General features: G+C 38.9%; 1 protein-coding gene across 5 annotated transcripts in view; it reads left to right on the top strand.

Annotated features, from left to right (window-relative positions):
* Positions 1–119: 119 nt before the first annotated feature.
* The window catches only part of ZBTB25 (zinc finger and BTB domain containing 25), a 39,987-nt gene continuing 16,915 nt past the window's right edge, over positions 120–23,191 (top strand). The window contains exons 1-4 of one of the 5 annotated variants that reach the window (XM_064486020.1): positions 1,494–1,693; positions 12,066–12,245; positions 15,102–16,045; positions 20,624–20,658. In XM_064486020.1, the coding sequence (XP_064342090.1) occupies positions 12,073–12,245; positions 15,102–16,045; positions 20,624–20,658 (1,152 nt within the window). In that variant the 5' untranslated portion in view covers positions 1,494–1,693; positions 12,066–12,072. The other 4 variants (XM_031453860.2, XM_031453867.2, XM_010976654.3 and 1 more) reach the window with 4 other exon arrangements.

Raw genomic sequence — 23,191 nt, 5'->3', positions numbered from 1 at the left:
CTGTCCCGTGCGCGGCCAGTCGGTTCTGGGTCGCCCATTCCCCGCGCTCCCCCCACCTCTGCCTTCCGTGGGCCTGTCCGTCTCTGGCCTTGAGTCACTTCCCCCGCCATGCCCCACCCCGCCCAGCGCGCCTCCCCTCCCTGGCTCCCGTGGCTTAGCTTCTTTGGCCCCGCGCCCTCACCCCTCTCCCCGCAAACACGCGGGCGCATCCTACCCCGCCCCCACCCCAGAACTGAGGGGGTGCCCATGCTTTTGCACACCCTGGGGAAAGTCCCCAGGTCACGCGGTTGTGTGTGGGGAGCCTGTGACGCTCAAGCTCATCTCCACGCTTCCGCCTACAGAGTCACGACTAAAGACCGGGGCTGCGGCGCCCGGACTGCGAGCCGACCCCGGCCTGGCCACTTGAGCTGACTGGCGGGCAGGCGCGCACGTACGCACGCACGCACGAACGCACACCCCGGCCCCCGCGCTTCTGGTTCCCCAGCTACCAGGCGTGCGGTCACGTGGCCCTTCGCGGGGCGGCTGGAGCGGGAAGCCGCGCGAGAGCGGGCCGCGGGGTGCGTGAGCCGGCGCCGCGGCGTGACGTACGCGGCGCGGGAGCCGCCCCTCCCGCACGGAGGAGTCGGCCGGCCGCCCGCCCGCCGCGGCGGCCTCTGGGTAAGCGACGCGGCCCGGCCCCTGTGGGCTGCCCCGGGCTCAGTCCCTCCCGCCGCGAGCCACCTTGGGCGGCGGCCTGCAGCTGCGTCGGTCGCGGGACAGATGCAAGTAGCTGGGGAGAGGGGTGTTTTTGGTCCGTTTGAGATGTCAATCAGGGCCCAGGAGGAAAATGGCAACCGGAGTGAGAACTGGGCCGAGGATATCCAGAGCCGCCCTTCGCTGCCCGCATAAAGCGGCTGCCGGGGCCTGATGCAGGCTGGGACAGCGCGCGGGGGCGCGGCAAAGGCACGGAACCGTTTCAGCTGCGGGCCGGGGTGCGTCCCCGCGCGGGAAGCCCCGACGGGCCTGCGGCATTCCCCAGGCAGCCGCGCCCCCGACCCTTCTCGCAAGTGGGAGGGTCTCTGGGTGCCACCTGCGAGACGCGACGGCTACTGTCCTCCCTCTCCTTCCCTACCCTCGTTTGTGATCACCCCGTTTCTAGGGCAGAAAGGGCCCCCACCCGCATAATTCATTTTTATTTTTTCAGATTATATTAATCTGATTCTGAGCAATTCCAGTCTTTCCTTAAAGTTTGCTCCATCACTGCCTTCCCTAGCACTCATTATTTGGAGAAATCAAGCTGTTGTCAAGTTGTTTCGGCAGCGCCTGGCTTTGTACCTGGAACTTGACAGCAGCTAACATGTTTCATAAATTAACACCCGTTTCCCCCCAAGGGATTAAATTTGGCGTGAATTCTCTTGAGACTCAAGTCTCTTTGGCAGAGCTGTTGAGTCTCCCAGGATTTTGTCAAGTGTGTAAAGTACACTTAGAATCACCGATTTTAAAACTGAAAGGGGCCTAACAGGAAAATGCAGTTCATCTCTCATGTTACAGATGAGACCACCAGGCCGAAAAGTGTGTAGCTTGATCGAAGTCCTACACCTCTTCAGTAACTGGACTCCGAGGCTCTAGATGCCTTCCTTGGTCGTTGCGCTCTCCACCAAACCAGGCGTGCGTTGCCAGTTTAACACACTACTGTAAAGACAGTCTGCCAGAGGTGATTACACTTCAGTTGATGTCGGTTATTGAGAAATCAGTCTTGGCCAGTGTGTGAGGGCTCTGGTATTTTAAGGAATAGGGTTGGCACTGTGTCTAGGTGGAATAAACTTCCTTTTAATGTGCTTTAGAGCTCAAAGCCCATCCCACCCCCACCCCCCAAAATATTCAGCCCTATTCTCTGCAAGAATAACAGGATTTGTAGCATTGGTTGCTTCTTTGGGTAAAGGTATCAAAAGACCTCTTTAGCAATCATGATGTTTTTATTAAGGGTAAACTATTAATCCATTATCAGACATCAGCTCCTTAATAGGGAACAGAACACTGATGGCTAGGAAGTAGAATAGATGGGTTCTGATGGCTGGGAAATTATCAGGAAGCAGTGGAACATCACAAGGATGGCCAGCAAGCAAAGAGGAGACTTCGCATGACTTGCAACACCGTTCTGCCCAGCCCTGCCCTGAATGTCTTATTTGGAGGTAGTGGAGGTGGATGCTCCTCAGGTTTGGTTGCTGTTTATTGAGTACCGGCAGTGCCTAGCTGCTTTCATAGATGAATTTTTAATACTTACGAAAAGGGGTTAGTATTGTCTCCATCTTACAAACGAGGAAACAGGCTCATAGAGTTACCTGTCGTCGATGATGCTGTCATTTGCAGTAGAATATTGAAGCCTAGATCACTTTATCTCCCACGTCTGGTCAGTGCTCATTTGCGTTAGATCTTGCTACCACTTCAGCCGGGAAGGGGATGAGAGAATCGCCTGTGGCTGATTTATTGGCGCCTGTGGTTGCCCAGAGAAGCTGAGCAGGACTTTCAGCTGCCCTCTGTGCCTTAGAAAGTGGAGTTGTGTGCTTCCACCCTATCTCCTGAGGGGACTGCGAAGGAGCCAGGCTGTCTAGCTGGGGAGGAGGGGCCCAAGTGCCTTGGCCATAAATTATCCTGGCCAGAGCTGTGCTGGGAAGTGTTGCATAATGCCCTCCCCACCACTGAACCAAAGTGATTTATTTACTATGGTCCGTAGGTGATGCTTGACCATCTTGTTAAAGAAAAATTTGCCCATTTTAGTAATAACAGGGCCAGAAAAGAGTTGAGGGCTTTATATTATTGCAGGGTTTTCTTCTTGTCTTAAAAAGCAGTGCAGGTGCTCTTATCTTGATAAATTATGAAGTACTTCTACACCACTTCCTGTGCCCCCTTTCTGCTTCTTTATTCCAAATTGCATGTGACGAATGCTAAGAAAAATACTGTTCCAGTTTATAGTTAACCAGCACCAGCTATGGAGTCAGACGTAGCTTTTGATCTCCACTTTATACTATTTGCTAGTTGTGTGTCCTAAGCTTAGGTTTTTCCTCATCTGTATAATGGAAATAAAAATAATATGTATAGTCATGGTGAGGATTAAAAGAGATAATATACATGGAGCATTTAGCACATAGGCCTTAAATAGTATCTACTCTTTATAATAGCAGCTATTGATAATGACTAGAACAGTATTTCCTCTAACATAAAAAAGATATTGCTACTTGAACTTGCTTAGAGAGAATGGAGGAAGAGGAGAGAAAGTGTTTGAAGCAAACATCAATTTCAGAATTATTGGTTGCTTTTCCTTGCTAGCAGAACTTTTTTCTCTTTTAACCTCACCTGGAGAAAAAAATGTTTATAGTGTTAAGTTAGTTATTTTTGAAAAATTTTCTAATTCATTTCTTCCCTGGTTACAAATCAATCATACAATGACTTTTTGTTCCTTCTGAAAAAGGCACTTTAAGCAAAGGGTTTCATTAGCCCATGTGGATAACGTGTTTGTGGAACGTTCCATGGCAAAGGAAGTATTGGTTCACCTATATTCAGAAGTTGTAATCATCCTTGTTTGTACTATATTCTAGGTCTATACTAGCATTGTTGTTTTCCAAGTTTCTCCTGCTTTGATTAGTTTATTTTTTTCTTTCAGAAATGCAGTCTTTATTTTTTTTTAGTGGATTAAGAAGAATCTTTTCCTTTCCTTTACAGAGTTCTGATTTTTTTAGGTTCAGTAGTAATTTGCACTCACTGGTGTTAGCATTCTTGTTTGCCGGGTGTTGCGGCTTTATCAGGCATCCCACATGTTGGTTAGATGGGGGTTAGAGATGTAGTAGGTTGGCTGTGTCTGCCAACAGGCGGGAGGCCCCAAACTAACGTTCCCCTGTTCCGTTAAAGGTTTCTAGAGCATAACTGCTCTTCCTGTATCATCCACCACGTTGCTGCTTACCCTTTTCTTTTACATTCTTAGTGATTTTCATAAGCAGAGGCCTAGAATTACTGCAGATTTTACTTCAAACAATAATTTTCAGATTTGGACTTCCCGTGTCATTTTCAGATATGAAAATAGATGTAATGGCATATGAGAGAGTAAATATACCTTTCTCCTAAATACTTTTTTAGAAAGTCTGAAAATGGTGTGTTCCTCATCTGCCCCCAGAATCCATCCTACGAGCGTGGGAGTATTTCTGTTTCTTAATCTGGCTAATTTTTTTAGTTTAAAGTTAAAATTAGAATTACAGTTGGTGATTTTTGTTCATTTAATGAAACTGGGATAATTCCCGCATTTTGAGCACTTCTCGTGAAATTGCTTCCTTTTTTCTGTAATTTTAGAGTGTGAAATAGTCTCTTGGGTTTCCTTGGTCCCTTGTTCTTCTAATGCAGTGGTTCCTAATTAAGGCATTATATTAGAATCACCTGAGGAGCTTAAAAGGGATCTGCGCCTCATCAGCAATTCTAGTGTAGGACTCAGGCAACAGTACAACTCTACATGGAAGGTTTTAGTATACAGTCAGAAGTTGGAGCCACTATTCCAGGATGAAATGATTTCTGCAAATGTTCTTTCTCTCTCCACAATCATCTGAAAATACCATTAAAACGTTAAAATCATTGTATAAAGCCTTTTATTATGTGGTGCTTTGAATATTTCTGCTTTTACCTTTGTATTTATAGCCATGAGTAAGTATCTCAAAAAAGCTGTACACATTTCTCTGTCAACTTTCTTGTCTCCATTTCTTAATGATAATTAATAATAAAGTCACAGTGGTAGGAACCACAAAGAAAATATCTAAGACTATTTGTTTTCCAGAGAAACAGATGTCTTACTCCTTTTATTTCTTCTTTTATGAAAGATTCTTAGAGCCTGCAAGAATGAAAAACTGTATTCTAGGACATCATCTTGGCTATCAGAGATCTGAGAGTCCAGTCTAACTAATGTAATAGATTTTTTTAAATAAAAATCAACGATGTTCCCTATCAAGCTAACTTTGAATTTAAAAAAGCTGTGCTAGCTTACTTAGTTTGAGCTAATCCAGAGTTACTACAATCTAGAAAGTAAACAGGTTTTTTGTAGTCTCTCTTAAATATCATTACTATTATTGTAAATACCACTCTAATAACAGATGAAGCATTTTAAGATGTAGCACTGTTACATTTTGACTATAGTATTTGTAAATATAATGATTATTTTTCTGCAACCTCACATTTTAAATTTCCACAAAAATTCTCAAATGCAACTTCTAAGATCTTTCTGTATACATAGGAAACTTTGGCTATTCCACATACTAGAGAAAATAAAATGCGTGGTCAAAAAATGATGAGCAAAGGCTGTATAAAAAGCCTAGCTAAGGGGGATGATATAGCTCAGTAGTAGGGTCCCCTGGGTTCAGTCCCCAGTACCTCCATTAAAATAAATAAACCTAATTAACCCCCCAAAAAAACAAATAAAAATTTTTTTAAAAACTTTAAAAAAAGCCTAGCTAATAACTTATAAAGTAAGTTGTATTAGAAAATGTTCTGTAAAACAACTATACTTCAATTTAAAAAAAAAAAGGATAGTTGCCTTACAAGGTTAGGAGGAATAAATTTGATGGTTTAGTAATATCTTTGCATATATGAAAAAAATGTTTTGAATAACTTTGTAATGTATTAGCTCTATTAACATGAGGTGAAATCTGGTTGTACTGCCTTAAAACATGAAAGGTCTATTATGCAAACACGTTTGAATGAACTTACTATGTTTATGAGGTTTTTTTAACAGATCTGAGTTTATTTTTATTTTATAAATTTGGAACATTTACCCTCCTAATTTGATTCAGTGTATTTGCAAAATCTGCATCAGTATATATATTGAAAGTTCTTGATAGGGCTTTTGAAGAAAAGGCACTGAGTTTAAAGTCAGACTTGAATTAAACAGCGCCATATAATAGCTAGTACTTTGGGTATCTTTCCTGCCTTCTCTGAACCTATGGTTTCTTAAACTTAAAATGGAAATAATATAGCACCCACTTAACTACCTTATAGGTTCAAAAAAAGATAATGTAGGGCAGAGGTTCTCCAAGTGAGGTCCAAGGACCCCGAAGGTTCCTGAAAGCCTTTCGGTGGGTTTACAAGTATTTCCCCTTTGCCAAGTCCAAATTATCTTAATACATTTGAGCCAAGCAACATGCGGCAACAGACTGAATGCAGAAGCAGAGAAAAGAACCCAGCTGTATTTTTTAAAGCCTGGTATTAAAGAGGATTGCAAAATATAAAACAATGCCACCCTTCTCACTTTAAAAAAATATCTATTTTTTAGAATAAGTGTGTTATTTATATTAGTATATAATGGGTTTACTATTATTTCAAATATATTTAAATTTAAAAAATTTTCAATGTTGAATATGGTAAATATTGGTAAATATAACCCACATAAACAACAGTTTTTCACAGTCCTTAATACTTTTCCTAAGAGTGTAAGTGGATCTTGAAACCAAAACTTTTTAGAACTGCTGATGAAGGGCAATGAATGGCTGAGTAGTCCCTATCAGAACAATTCTGCGGATAAAAACCATAAACTTGAAAAAAAGTTTAAAAAACAACTAGATAGCACTTGAGAGTGACAAAAAGCAAGCAGGAACTGGAATGTGGTATACACCATGAAGAAGGAAATGGCCATGAATAATTTTCCATTTTTATGGCTTTTAGCATGAGAGAAGGCCCCAGTTGGTGACATGATGGGATGGCTAAAACTATGATAACTTGTAGTCTTACTTGCTTGAAGAAAAGAGGACAGAGTTCAGAGTTACTACACAGGAGGAAAGTAAGGATGAAAATCCTAGAAAGGATGTTGGGGGAACCCCAAATTCTGTGTATAAACTCAACTTGAATCTCTTGCCAACCCCTGAACGTTTAAGTGTGTTGCACAACCTCCAAACAGCACACCTAACACTAAAAAAGCTGAACTTGGAGTTTAAGTTCAGACTAGTTGATTTGCAAAAAACAAAACAAAAACATCAGTACTCTTTGGAAGAACAGTACAGTACCTCGAGTCTTTACTGCAGTAATTACAATGTCTATGATATCATCCGACGTGACTAAACATAAGAAGAAACAGAAAACTCATCCTAATGAATGGAGATTGACCCCAAGATGATGCAGAGAGGATTTAAAGCAGCTATTATAACTATGTGCAAGCAAAGCAAAATAAGGTGGTAATGTGTGAACAAATAGGAAATCTCAGCAGAGAAATAGAAACTAAGAAAGAATGAGATGAAAATTTTAGATTTGAAACTATATCTGAAATAAGAAATGGGTCAACAGATTAGAAATGATGGTGAACTTGAAGATAAATAGAAATGATCTCATCTGAATCAGAAAGAGAAATTATTGTGTGTGAAAGTTCTCTATAAACTTCAACACTCTGTATTAGCTCAGGGATTAATACGCTAGGTTTCTTTCAAGGCCTAAACTCACCTCTCCCCTCTCCATATGGACTGACTTCATAGTTTGTAAATCAGTGCCATCTAAGAGTACTCTCAAATTCTCTCTGCTTACCTCAACCATCTCCTTTCCGCTATTGGAGAAAGAGATCCTTTTTTTCCTCCATGACTAACTGCTACACTTAAACTTTTGATTACATTCCTTCTGACATCTAGAGATTCCACCCCTCTTCAGCCTGCAAGTCTTTGATCTGCAGCTCCCTAATGTCCTGTTCTATCTATAGCTACCCTTTATGGCCTCTGGTTTCTAACATCCCCCTGCAGTCATATTTTGCTCTTGCTGCTTTCCCAAACTGTTGTCAGAAGTCAGCACACTTGGGGGTGTTTGTAATAGGCCTCTTCCTCATTCTCTGCAGCATTTTATACCATTGCCACCTCCACCTGCCAAGGTTCTCACCTTTCCTTCACTTCCCTCAATGACATGTATTTTTTAATGTCTCTTCTTCTGTCCAGTTATATCTGTTCTTGTTTTTCAGGGATTCAGTCCTAGCTTTTTCCCCTTCTTATTTCACTCAATAGTCCCATCCGCTTCTGGTGACTGCAGCCTTGTTGTTTCTCTCCCTCTCTAGCCCTGCTCTCTCTAGAGTCCCAGTGCTGCTTATGGTCTCCACTGATAACTAAACATTTCTACTTAGATGTTCTAGAGGGGGTACCTTGAACTCACTTTGTCCAAAATGAAACTCCTCTCTTACCAAGCCAATTTCTATGCCTTTCCTGTGGCATTCTGGGATGCTGCCTTTATATCAACACCTAGTACATGGCAGTTACTCTGCAAATGGGACTCGAAGGAATGAATTAATTTTTCCAGTTACCTAAGCTGGAATTCTGAGACCCACCTTTGACTCGATCTCTGTGGCTGGCCACATCCAGTCTGCTGCCAAGTCATGCCAGTTCTACATCTGGCATATCTTCTTGTGTTCCTTTCTCTATTCCCACGGCCATTATTTGGACATTGCAGTAGGCTTCTTTCTGGTCTTTATTTCTCCAGGCCTTTCGCCTGTTAATCTTTTTTATATGTTGCTACTAGAGCAGTCTTGATTCACAGGCCCAGTGATGGTGATGATGGTAACTGGTATTTATTGAACATTCACCGTGTGCCCCCCTGTTTCTAAGTGCTGATATGCATTGTCTTATTAAATGTGTGTAATAATCTGTGAGGTAAAAACTGTAATTATCCATATTTTACAAGTGAAACTGAGGGCCAGAGAGTTAAGTGTCTTGTCAAGATCACACAGCTAAATGGCAGAACTGGGATTTTAATCCACGCTGTCTGATTCCAGAATCAAAAGTTTCACTCTGTGCTGTTTATTCTCCCTCCACTGAAAATGTATCTTAATATAGTTCTCCATTTCAAACACAACTGTCGTAGCTTTTAGTTTGGCATTAAGTACCCTCGGTGACCTGACCCCCATCTCTTTTTATTCACCTACTTGTGTTTTTTTCTATGCCAAACTGAAATCTTCAGTTATCTATGTATTCATACCTCTCCCTGTAATTTCACTCAGTCTGTTTTTTTCTGCCTACAACGCTATGTTCATTTTCTGCCTGTTTTCCAGATCCAGTTCAAATAGATTATTTTTCATTGGATTTCCTGTCACTTATCTCCCTCTCATAGTATTTTCTTCAGCTGCCTATGGCCCTTATCACTTTTGCTTCATGTTGTAATTACTTTGTTTTACATTTTATCTCCCCTGTTATCTTCTTGATTGCAGCATCAGTGTAATTTTTTCCTGTCCCCATGTTTTGGCCAATGCATGCTTTCAATTTTTTTTCTTTATTAAATTTATCTTCAAATAATATTTATTCTCTAAGTGAATTTAACTGTTACTCATAGACCATTAACCACAGATTTTTGTATATGTGGCTTTTTATTGTGCTATTTTCATTTCCACATGGTTCAATAGTTCATTATACTAATGCATTATGTATATATATCTATATATAGAAAGAACTGGTGAAAATGTTTATGAACTGAGGGGTTTTTTTTATTGAGGTATAGTCAGTTTGGAGGAGGGGGTTGAGATAATTTGTAAGACTGATTTAAGGTACTTCAATTTGAACCATTTTATTAAAACTAAGACATGTTTTTCACATACTGCAATCTCCAATATACAGTTTTACTTTGGTTTTTTAGTTTCTCTATAAATTGGTGGATTTTAGAATCAGAAAAATGTGGCAAACATAATAATGACATTTTGTTAAATGGCCTTTTGGAACAATGCCCACAACTCGGATTTTTGTTTATATTCTTAGAAGATAGGCTCAAGTCTCTGTAGGTTCTGTTATCTTGTCATTTCATTGCAGCTTAAAGGCTTTTAAAGTGAGATAGTAAGGGGTATGAGTTTTGGTTTTAATTCTTTTTTACTTGGGGGAAGGAATAGGGGAAACTGTTAATGTTAGGTAGGATTTTTTTAAAGTAATGTATGAATGTAGAGTTAAAAGAAGCAAGCTGCAGGATTCCTAAAGTACAATATTAATTACCTATATAAAATTTTAACACATGCAGAACAATACCATACCTTCTTAAGGGTTATATACAGAATATGATAATGTACAAGAGAGTCATAAACACCAAAATCAGAGCAGTGGTTAATCTTGAAGGCAAAGTGGGTGAGAGGATAGAAAGAGGGAGAGATGCCAGGAGATCTCTACCATGTTTGTAATGTTCACTTTTGGTGCCCGGGGTGGGGGTGGGGGTGGTGGGATGACATTATTTTCTTTACCTACTTGCCTATCTGAAATATTTCATAATTTTAGAAACTGAGGGAAAAAGGAATCATGTAGGTATGTATTTATTATATTAAACTTCCATACAAGTTGTTTTTTTAAGTTCAAACAGTATAGTTCCCCCCACCCTTAACTCCTTACTCCCTAGTTTCCCTCCCAGAAGTGAAACTCGTTTCTTTGAACCTTTCCAGAGATGTGTACACAAACCTTTAAAAATAAAATAACTACTCTACCACTTTTACATAAATAGTAGTCTTCTCTACACAATTTTATATTTTGCTTTTTTTTTTACTGAATACGTTTTGGAAATTATTCCATATTAGTACAGTAAATTTGTAGTTTTAATAAAAATAGATTTAACCTATTATCAGTAGTAATTACTTTTATCTTTACCAGTTATAATCTAGATTTTATCCACTAATAAGTATAAACATTTGTCTTGCTGTGTCACATTTGCTTAAGCAGCAGGAAATCTGGGTTTTCCCTGATTCTTCTTTCCACATATTCCTGAGGCTTCCCAGAGCCATGATGTATAGACTTTCCCTAGGTGCCCTCAGTTGCTGGGTCACGTTCCCCCTGGGAGGTGGGGAGGGAGGACATCTGGGCTCTGGAGCCCAGTGCCTGGGTTTGAATCCCCTGCTCTGCCACTTACTAGCGGTGTGACTTGGGTAGATTAACTCTCTGTTGATTATGTCTTCACCTGTAAGGTGCATTGAGTATTCCCTTTCTCACAGAGCTGTATTGAAAATTAAATGAGTGAAAAGTGCCTGACACATAGGAAGCATTAAACTGTTAGCTATTTTTATTATATTGTCCATCACTCAGCGTTTTGCTGCACAAGCTACTGCCAGTCTCCAGACAGCTAACTCCACACTCTCATCACTGACCTCCTTAGACCTTGGTCTCGCTTGTTTAGTGAGAAAACTTCATTCTTTTATTTCAGGATCTCCTCTTCTAGAGGACATTCTTCTAGCACCGCAGTGATGCCCTTTATACCACAGCTGCCTCCTCTCTAAAGCACCAGGGCTTTCTGCACAGTTGGGGCAGAGAAGGTGGCAGAGCCTCCCACCTCCCAGGGCACTCTTGAATGTTCTTGCTGCTCACGCTAGACTTCTCCGCCAGAATTCTTTTGCATCTTCTCCCTCATGCACAGTTTTTCCCCCTGAGACCAGTGGTCCCATCCTGTGTTCTACTTCTTTGGGAACCTCCATTCTTATATGTATCTGAGTCCATTTAAAATTGGGGTTTAGATTCTTTCCCATGGGCCTCTTGGGCCCCATGTGAATCTGGGGATATGGCTTGACATCCATTTTAAGGGCTTCTGGACTTACTGTGATAAGTTTCCCAAACATTGTATGCTGGTCAGGAGGCCAGTGTCCCCAGTGCACACAGAGGATCCCTAAGGAGCAGTGACAGCACTACCTACCCCAGCCAGGGCACACTGTTATGTTTTTAACATTTATAGCTAACATTATACCTTACATCACAAGGTGCTTTTCACATAACTTACCTTGTTTCACTCTGAGGCAAGGATCAGTAACTTATTCCCATTTTTCCAGTGAGGAGACTGAGGACTAGAAACATTGTGGTCACGTAGATTTATAAAAAGGACAGACTTCCTTTCACGACTGTGTCAGTTGACCAAGCTACCTTCTTAATGGGTTAAAAAACAAGGCCACATTTTATGGTTTCAGCAGGTTCGTCATGATGTGGGATTTAATGTTAGCTAGGTTTGGGGTAAAATTAACAGTATTGGAAACTGTTGAATAATGTCATTTAAATTTAGGTCTCTTTGTACCTTGTAGGTTTGTGTGAACTACAGCCAATTTTGTAAACAAACAAAAAAACAACCTATGTTGTCCTTCTTCTTAGAGGCACCATGGATACAGCTAGCCATAGCCTTGTCCTTCTGCAGCAGCTGAACATGCAACGAGAATTTGGTTTTCTGTGTGATTGCACAGTTGCTATTGGAGATGTTTACTTCAAAGCTCACAGAGCAGTGCTTGCTGCTTTTTCTAACTATTTCAAGATGATATTTATTCACCAAACAAGGTAAGGATGTGCTTTTGTAAATCAGAAGAATTTTTAATATTGTGATATAGCTAAACCTTATTATAACATCATTTTGGGTATTATTTGTTACGGGGTCACCTTAGGAAATACTAATTTTTTTTTAATTGTATACATCTTAATTAAACTGAGTGGGTAGAATCTATGGTAGAAGAATGCAAACAGTAATAGCGAAACTTTATTGAAGTCCTATCCCATAACCAGGCACTAGTATTTACCTAATGTAAATTCTACTGTTATCCATACTATTTTAGAGAACAGGAAACTGTAACTGGATGTCAAGTAACTTGCCCAGCCAGGATTATACAGTTAATACATCAAACTCCAGTGCAAATTTTTGCTCTTAATCACTAAGCTGTTGATTTCTATTCCATAACACTTTCATTGTCATAGTTCTACCCACCCTATCTTCCATATTGCAGTTCAGAGGTCATTTATTTCAAATATTTTTTCAAAAAGTTTTTTTGAATTTAGATTACCCCAACATGATAGGTCCGTAGGGAGAGAGCTATGAGGTGGTATTCAGATTCTGAGCTCCTGGTAAAGAGTAGTCTTAATACATCCTAGGTTGAAAGTGACAGAACAGTCGATGCTTTTTTAAAGGAACTTACATGAAAATACTTAGGAGTCCAGCTTCAATTATGTATTTTAATTGTTCATTCATTCAACTATTTATTGAGTACTTATACATCAGGTACTGTGCTGGATAGACCCCAGTAACGGGTAAGTTATGCCCCTGCCCTCAAAAAGTTTATAGTCCAATAGAGAGGTAACAAATGTAAAGAAAATAATTGCAGTATAATTAATCTCTCTGCGCCTCAATTTCCTTCTCTGTAAAATGCCAGAGTAGTATACCCATTCCGTGGTGTTGAGCAAGTTAAATGCATTAATAATATTAAAATGCTTAGAACAGAGCTCTGCACTGTTAGCTGCTGCTATTGATAATTAATGTGATGTCTATGACAGACAAGGTAGAATGGAGTGTCAGCAACCTTATTTTGAAAAGTTTGGAACAGGTTTTACAGAGGCTCTGGATCTTGAAGGAGCAGGAGGAGTTTTTCAGATGTTGTAGAGGAATGCAAAAAGGTACATTGCAAGAAGAGGGAAAAAACACATGAAAACATAGGCAGATATGAACCAGGCTAGCACATTCAGAAAACAGAGTGGATCAGAATGATTGGAATATATGACAGAAAAGGGAGAGGAGGTTAGAGTAAGGGACAAGTCATGCGTAGCCTTTTCTGCCACACAAAATAGTTTCCTCTCTGACTTAAAGTGTCAGTGTAGAAACCAGATTAGAAACACTGCCTTCACATCAGTCTCATCCAAGAGCTGTGAGTTGGTTCACCTCTTAAAGCACCTGTTGTGCACCAGGCACCGTGCTAAACTAAATCTAGGAGAGACAAAGGTGGCAGCCCTGTGTTGTGGTATCTCTGTTGAGCAACTAAAACTCCTCAGTTAACACCTCTGTGCCAGTATTTTAAAAACCCTGCCACAGACCATGGCAGTGAGTGGGTCAGAGGTAAGAGTGAAACACAAGAGGGAATCCTAAAAAATCAGGACTAAAGAAATGAGCTGCCAGCATACTGACACCCAGTGCTTTTTGCTGCATTGTCACAAACTTTTGCTTCAGGGAAGGTAAGTGATTTCATTGTTACTTGTCATCCAGCATTTCCATCAGGTTGTCTTTATTCTAATTTTGCAGCATGATTCCTGATTTCTTGTTATACAGTTATTTCCATCTGTTGTCTGAATTCTAGATTCATATGTGAAAACTGGGTTTAGGGTTAATTTAAAGCTTTTCAGGGTTATACCTGTATTCATTTGTGATCAAAAGAGTGATTTTATTAATATAGTTTGGAAGCCAAAATAAGGTTAGTGGAATTTAAATTCTAAATATTACCAATTCCGATAGACCTCTTTGAGTTTTTTAATTATTTCTTATTGTAGTAAAATATATATAAACATAAAATTCACCATTTTAACCATTTTAAATTGTACAATTCAGGTGGCATTAAAGGCATTCAGATGTTGTATAACCCTCACCATTTTCTATTTCTAAAACTCTTCATCACCTCAGAAAGAAACTGAACCCATTAAATAATAACTCCCCATCCTCCGCACCCCCACCCCCCACAGCCTCCTGGTAACCTCTGATCTTGTCTCTATGAATTTGCCTTTTCTAGATATTTCTGATAAGTGGCATCATATAAACTTTGTCCTGCTGTGTCTGACTTATTTCACTTAGCATAATGTTTTCACTGTTCATCTATGTTGTAGTGTATATCAGAACTTCATTCGTCTTTATAGCTGGATAATATTCCATTGTATGTATATGCCACATTTTATTTATCCATTCATCTGTTGATGGACACTTGGACTGTTTCTACTTTTTGGCTAGTGTGAGTAATGCTGTAATGAATATTGGTGTGTAGGTATCTGTTTGAGTCCCTGATTTTAGTTCTTTTGGTTATATACACTTAAAGTACACTGTTAAATTCCTTAAGAGTGGGGTACCTATTTTATTCATCATTTGTCTACCTCTGGCACTTGATATAAGTGCATTTCACTTAGGAGTAACTAATTAAATGTCAAACTAATCAGAATATCCATGTTTCTTAACTTTAGGCAGTAGACTGAATACATGAAGACTTTTGCTGGGCCATAAAACTGCTATACAATGAAAGTTTAAGCTTTCATTGCTGTGTTTCATCAAGGCAGATTGCTAAGTCAGAACTTTTTGGAAAGAAATTGCTTTAGCCCAAGACTGTATACTGTTAACTAAAAGGCCGACTGGGTTGTTTCATTCTGTGTGGGTCTGTTTTTTGTTTTTAACAGTGAATGCATAAAAATACAACCAACTGACATCCAACCTGACATATTCAGCTATTTGTTGCACATTATGTACACGGGGAAAGGGCCAAAACAGATTGTGGATCATAGTCGTTTGGAGGAAGGGATTCGATTTCTTCACGCTGACTACCTTTCTCACATTGCAACTGAAATGAATCAAGTGTTCTCACCAGAGACTGTGCAGTCCTCAAATTTATATGGCATTCAGATCTCAACGACCCAGAAAACAGCTGTCAAACAAGGGCTGGAGGTCAAAGAAGCTCCTTCCACTAACAATGGAAACAGAGCTGCTGTCCAGGGTGACCACCCCCAGTTGCAGCTTTCTCTCGCTATTGGGCTGGATGATGGCACTGCAGACCAGCAGAGGGCCCGTCCTGCTGCCCAGGCCCTGGAGGAGCACCAGAAGCCCCCAGTGTCCATCAAGCAGGAGAGATGTGACCCAGAATCTGTGACCTCCCAGAGCCATCCCTCACCTTCATCAGAGGTGACAGTCCCCACATTCACTGAAAGCGGTATCAAAATACACTTATGCCATTACTGTGGGGAACGTTTTGATTCCCGAAGTAATCTAAGACAACATCTCCATACCCACGTGTCTGGATCTCTCCCTTTTGGTGTCCCTGCTTCCATTCTGGAAAGTAATGACCTTGGCGAAGTGCATCCACTTAATGAAAATGGCGAGTCTCTTGAAAGCTGCAGGCTCAGCCCCTTCACTGTCAAGGAGAATGAACAGCAGCCTGACCACACCAACCAGGGCACCACTGAGCCTTTGCAGATCAGCCAAGTGTCTCTGATCTCCAAAGACACAGAGCCAGTGGAATTAAACTGTAATTTTTCTTTTTCAAGGAAAAGAAAAATCAGCTGTACCATCTGTGGTCATAAATTTCTCCGAAAGAGCCAATTGCTGGAACACATGCATACACACAAAGGTAAATCTTACAGATATAACCGATGCCAAAGGTTTGGTAATGTATTAGCCCAGAGATTTCAGCCGTATTGTGACAGCTGGTCTGATATCCCGCTGAAAGGGTCTCGCTTGTCGCAAGAACAGTTAGACTCATCTTGTGCCTTAGAGTCAGAACTCACACAAGAAAACGTGGACACTATCCTAGTTGAGTAGCAGTTTCTTCTTCAGGATTTTTTATACCAATTCTGAAAAAGAAAATTTACATGCATTTTTTAATTCATAAATTATTTTCCTCCTCAAGTTCTATTGGCATTTTCTTTGCCATTTATCCTTGGTTTTAAGGTTGTATATACTGGCTCTTATTGTAAGATATATTGATGCATAACTACTAAAATTTAACCTTCATTTAGGGCTGTGAACTTTTCATAAATTAAATCACAATTTAGACATCAGAAATCAGTATGGAAATATGGAACTTCAGATTCAATAGTTACTTACAGAATTTCTAAGTTTTTCCAGGCTATAGGATCTGTAAAATCAAATTGAATATGAAATAAATGAAACCTATTTTAAAAAATATTCTATACTCTCACTTTTGGCTAATGTTCCACATGAATTAAGTTCTAGTGTGGATTATTTTAAAATGTTTTCTGCTATATAAGAAATTAATAGTTATTTTAATGCATAACTATATGTTGTAATGTATAAAAAGTTTGTTTTAAGGCATAGCTATACCAAATCATGAGTAGTTTTAAATTACTTGTTACTTACTAGCTCTGCAGCATCTTACATGGCTTTATTTATTTTTTCACACTGAGCATACCTCATTTTCAATAAAAGTATTTTATTTGAAAGAAGAGTTAGTCACACACAAAAAAATCTTAAAGAAAAAAAACAGTAAGATACACATGTGTACATAGATAAGCAGAGAAGCCCGCAATGTCAGAGACAGCTTCAGATAGGTCTGTGGTGACTAACACCCCAGTGTTAACCTTAATCTAGAGTGTTTTCTTAAAAACCTTAAGAGCAACTTGAGCTTTTTATGACCAGAGGTTTATATGAGCTTATGTAATGATAAAGAAAATGATAAAATACAAATTATCTTTTACCCTCAGTGTCAGAAGGTTTTCTAGGCTGCCTGAGTTGACATTAATTTTCTAACAGTCACTTGAAAAAGTAATTTTTCAGTGACACAACTGTCACTTTTTTCTGTTCCATAAAACCAGCATAGTAGATACAGTCAGTGTCCTAAAACTATGTTTAAAATCCATGATAGCCTTCCCTCCGTGAATCAACTTAACTCTCTTTTATAAAGATGAAACGTACAAAGCTAAAACTGCAGAAAAATTAAAATTGATGGACTGAATGGTAGAGTGTCCTGCTCTATGTAGCTGGGAAATAGCTGGTCAAACTTCACCACGGAGGGTAGCTCTAAATGGTTTCCAAGATGTTTAGTTTCAGATACTAGATAGTCAAGAGTAATGAAAGAGAGAGGCTTCAAAATAGCCTCATCTTTTTCATATGGTACCTGTTAAATTCTAAGCCTCACAGATATATTAGTAAATTTGATAAATTTGGTTTATTTAGCTTAGAATTTAATTGCATACAAAACCTCTTTGATCTCCTTCCTGACTGTATGTTTCTGAGATTTCCTGATAATATCAGAGTTCTTCAAGTATCAGAGTTTAGTCAGGAGGGAGCTCAAAGAGTAATCTAGCTTATTCTAAGGGCACAAAGGTTTTCTCTGGGTTAGCAGTGAGTTTAGGGGAATTATAAAGTGATAACTTTTTTTTAAGGACCGAACGAAGAAAACCAATGGGCTTTGTCTAAGCTGGTTGAGTTTCTGCCCTAGACAAGGGAGGGAAGCCTCCTGGGGTCAGGATCAACATGTTGAGAATGAAATCTAAGTAGCTATTGATACAGGGTCAGTTATGTTGGGAGTAATTAAGACAAATGTACTGCTCTTTGGGATCAGAACTTCATCTGACCTTAATCTTAAATCATTTAAGGAATTATTCAAATTCATACTACCCTCAAAGATTTCATCTCATAGGATAAACACAAAATAGATTTCATGTATTTTAGACTATTCTGGATATATTCCCTAACCTCCTTCACATAAAATTTTATTTTCCTCATTTAGATAACAATTTTTTTCTGATTTTTTTTCTTCTATGTTCTTTCCTACTTGCTCAGTCATTAGTCTTTGACACAAGAAACGTGTACAGCTAAAGGGTAGGACTCAGTGTGCATATGAGTTGTGGGCAGGGTTGCAAGCTGTGCAGGGCAGAATCTGGAGAAATGGCAAGTTTGCTTGTGGCTGATTGGCCATGATGGACATTAATTTAAAGAAGAAATATATCTACTTTTGATGGGTATTAAAAAAGAGGATGAACAGTATTTTTATTCTTATTCATAAAGTTACTTTTAATATTAGGAATTCTGGGGGGAGAGTATAGCTCAGTGGTAGAGTACCCGCGTAGCCTGCACAAAGTCCTGGGTTCAGTCCCCAGTACTTCCATTAAAGTAAAGAAATTTAATTACCTCCTCCCAAAATAAATAAATAAATAAAAATAATTTAACAAAAAATATATTAGGAATTCAAAGTAAATGTTCTTTCCTTCATCTTCATAATATTCTTTCTGTTTTAGAAAGTAGAAAAATGTTTACTTCATTTTATAGAAAAAATTTCCAAAAGCTGGATTCCTGAGAGTCAGTGAGTAGTGGTGTGAGGAATGACCAGGTTTTTTTTTTTTCATTCATTCAATAGGCATATTTTTAAAATAACTTTTATGACTAAAATTGTGCCCTGAGTATATTTTTTAAGATATGATTCCTCAGTAAGAAAATTGACTTTGTATTAAAGAAGTTCTCCTAACTAAACCCTTTAGTTTTAACTACATCACTTGCAAAATGGAGCTATAATCTTAGCCATATTAGTATGGTTTGCATAATGATTATCAAGTTCTTAAAACTAGAAATGTTGTGTGCACCTTAATCAATGTATCAGGGAAATATGAAACAGACATTTTCCCCTTGGATCAGCTTAGAATTTTCCCTTCTTTCTAGATCCTACATATAGTTGTTTTCTGCAGAAAAACAGACTGTTTCAGTGTTTATCCTTACCAGCATATTATCAGAACTCAGTATCTGATAAGTGCAGTCTGCCTTATTAAAAAAACAATTTTTTTTATTATTTCTTGAGATTATTTACTTCTTGCTCTGATTTTCTGATTTCCCATCTGTAAAGGGGTGTTGTGAGGACTGTATTAAAATTGTGTTAAGTTCTATCAGTATTATTGATAAAAACCAACCATACAAATAAAACTGTTTATTCCATAGCTAAACCTATTGACTTCAGTATTCCAACTGATAAATTCTAGAATGTCTAGAAGTGATCATGTACTATTTAATACTTAATAATTGACAAAATTCTTTCTATTTTTTACAAATACTCTATAAACAGCAGTGTTAGAATTCCTATCCTACTGTAGTTTAATCATAGTATTTCTCTTTAGCTTTTAGCAAGGAGGATATTAACTCTTTGGCATTATAGAGAATGAAACCTTGCCAATTGGAGCTTTATTGAAAGTTCCCCCAAACATATTATTTACATAAAAGAAAAGGAACAAAGGCAATGGAGAAAAAAAATATCATTTGCATTTCTTTGATGTAGCTCATCTAAAAAGTAGATGGGGACAGGAAATGGAGTAGGGGTAACATAGAAATTCATTGTTTTATTAAAATAGGATTGGAAGAGGCTTCTCTTAAAACTGAAGGAAATATATATTAAACATGGAAAAGAGTCTGAAAATGTATAATTCCATTAATGTTTACTTGAACAGGCAGATTCTTGATATTGTAACTCAGATCCTTGAGATTTTTTTTTTTTTTTTGGTAGTAATTGAGGTGAAGAGTTTTCATAATGTAACGTATCTTTGTGTGGTCTTAAACTAAATGTAGCTCTGTGGTATTTTATTATAATTAATTTTTAAATTCCTAAGAGTGAAATCTATAAATTATTATTCTTTGTTGTCCTTCTGTGTTTGTATGATTGGACTTTATGAAAACTGGTGAGATTACACAGTTCTAAGCCTGGATGTCTTAAATACAGGAATTACAAATTGTGATTTTTGTCTTCAAGATCTGGGAGAATCCTTTGTGCTTTAGTGTGTATCTGTGTCTCACTTGATTACTTGGTAGATATTGCTCCTGCAATTGACAGTAACTGTCATCATCAGCTCTTCTGTTTTGTGCCAAATAAAGTCATTTAGTCAGATTAAATCAAGTATCAACTTAAAATACTTTCAAAGAAACTTGGATTTCAAAAACTTGTACAATTTTAAAAAGGCCCTCTGAAGAAATCTTCACAGTACAAGCAACACATAGCAAATACAGGAGACTGAAATCAATACTCTGTTGTACGGTTAAATTCTTCCACCTAATGTATTGTGAGTTTGCTTCAGAAAAATTCTTTCACAAAATTTTGTATCCTCTATTTGAAATGAAAACAGCGAATTTCATATACTTTATCAAGACAAATAAATTAATGTGATGATGATAAAACCTTTTATAAATGAAATGTGTTCTTATTTTACAGAAGTGTCTGGCAAATGTTGTCTTCCTAGTGTTGAGGTAAGTAGTCTCTGTGCCAGGTAACATTTTGGATGTGTGATACAAAAATGCATCTGTGAGCCCAATTCTTACCGGCCATAATCTGTGTTAATAGAATATTGGTGTCCTAATCAACTGTTTCCCAACCACCATCTCAGAAAGAAAGATAATATCTAGTTATGTCCCAGAAGTTTCTAGCCTTGTTCCTTTCTTCCCTATACACTCTCTATGTCCTCCAGTAACATAATCTGTAACAGTGGTTCTCAGCGAGGGCGTGTTGGTCAGGGTTCTCCAGAGAAACAGAACCACAGAGGGTGTGTGTGTGTGTGTGTGTGTGTGTGTGTGTGTGTCTTAGAGAGAGAGTGACATGCAAATTTGGAGGGCAAGAGGTCCCAAGATCTACAGTTGGCGAGCTGTGGAGACCCAGAGGGGCGCTGATGTAATTCCAGTCCAAACTTTGTAGCTGAGACCCACAAAGGCAGGAAGAGACCAGTGTCCAGGCTAATAGGCAGAAGTTCCCCGTATTTTCAGGAGGATCAGCCTGTTTGTTCTATTCAGGCCTTCAACTAATTGAATGAGGGCCATTCATATGAAAGGGTAATCTACTTTACTTAATCTACTGATTCAGATGTTAATCTCATCCAGAAACATCCTCACAGACACATCCAGAATAGTGTTTGACCAAATATCTGGGTACCCAATGGCCCAGTCAATTTGACACATAAAGTTAACCATCACACTGGGTGATCCCCCTCACCATGGGGACATTTGGCAGTGTGGAGATGTTTCTGGTTGTCACACCTGGGTGGGAGTAGGGGGAGAAAGTGCTTCTGGCATCTAGTGGGTAGAGAGGCGAGGGGTACAGCTGAACATCTCACAATGCAGAGGATAGCCCCCCACAACACAGAATGATCCAGCCCAAAATGTCAAGAGTGCTGAGTCTAATCCTGGTCTAGAAGCTTAAAATAACCAGATTAAAAAAAGAAAAGAAAAGAAAAGCTTAAAATAAGTTTTCTGATGATTGTCAAGAGCTGAAGGATACAAAAAAACTTTAAGGATTCTTGTCCCAGTCATCTCTGAAGTTAATACTATTCTTAATGGAGTATGAGATGTGTTTTCATTCAGAATTAAATTTCTATTTGTATTATCTTTTATCTTATTTTTTCAAATATAAAAATGTGATTATTAAAATTCATGGATGTATTAAGCAAGAGGACAGTTTTAAACCTATTCATACAATGTTTGAACTAAACAGTTGTGTGTGTCCCTCAGAAGTAGGCTGTGAAATTAAAATGTGATCATACTTTGTGTAAATATTTAATCTGGCCAAAAGGTGGCACCAATGTGCCTTTTAAAAATCTATTTTACATGGTGTTCAAATTTGTCATCTGTCACTATTTGTTTAATTCACTATTCGGTACTTACCTACTCTTGGATATTGCTTTACTTTATAGAGTCATGACTATGAGAATTTTCCTAGAATTCCATAATGTATTAGGCACTAAAATATCTTGGCATCCCTCTTTGATCAGGATGTTTCCAATTTACATATATAGCAGTAGATAACTTTAAAACACCACATTTATATTGTGGTTGTTACATTGAGCATTTCTGAGGATTCTTGTAGGTCTTTAACAGTAGGGCCTTGGAATTTTAGTCCCAACACATAAGCTCTTCTAGTCAGGTATCAAACAGTTTTGGTGTTCTGTCTAGTCAAGATAAATCCAGGGACATTTGAGTAAAATACTCCCTTGTTTCTTACCTGTTGTTTCTTTTCTTCACATCCACAACCTGTGAGATAGGCCTGTATACTATTTTCTGGAATTTACTTTCTTTTCAGCTGCAGTTCAACAGCTGACTTTCTCAGCTGGTGTTCTTCATCCCTTTCTTCCCTCACTTTCTTCCAGCCAGTTCCGTTCCCTGAGTAGGCTGAGACCCTCTCCCATAGAGGTCTTGCATACTCCAGTCCTGAGTGAACACAGTCCACCCTCTTTTCCCCCCCCCATCATTTCTACCTGCAATCTTATTATTATCCTAGGACTCTGTATCTCCTCACCAGTGCTTCTATGAAATTTATTTTACAGCTGATTAGCCAATTTGGAGAATGAGCCAACTTCCTCTTAGATAAATTCTCTTCTAGTGTGTGTATAATGTTGAAACTTCTTTCACTGAAGAAGTTTGGTGATGTATCAAAATAATGGAAATAAAGTATCTTCCCTTAAACTATTAGAAAACCTTGGTGCCCTTTTATGTCAGAAATCTGAAGGAATAGCAGTGCTCTGGGAGGGCCTCTGCACAACTGAACTGGTCCCTGCTCTCTTGGGAACTGGGGGAGAGGCTCATGCAGGAAGGAATCCTGAGAAGGAGGTCTTCATCGGCTGTAACAGACATTACCTATTGTCTGGTCTAGGTTATTACTGAATTTCAGGAAGATCCATGTTAGGTTTTTGTGGACCAAACAGGCCTTTGAGGAGTGAGATCTTGTGAATTTAGCTTTGCCACATTTTTCTGTAGTGGAAGCCATATGGTACTTAGTCCAAACTAGATGTAGGTA

Source organism: Camelus dromedarius, chromosome 5, assembly GCF_036321535.1.
Source record: "Camelus dromedarius isolate mCamDro1 chromosome 5, mCamDro1.pat, whole genome shotgun sequence".
Taxonomy (NCBI): domain Eukaryota; kingdom Metazoa; phylum Chordata; class Mammalia; order Artiodactyla; family Camelidae; genus Camelus; species Camelus dromedarius.
Note: the sequence above shows the minus strand (reverse complement) of the source record. Positions and strands in the feature narration are given on the sequence as shown.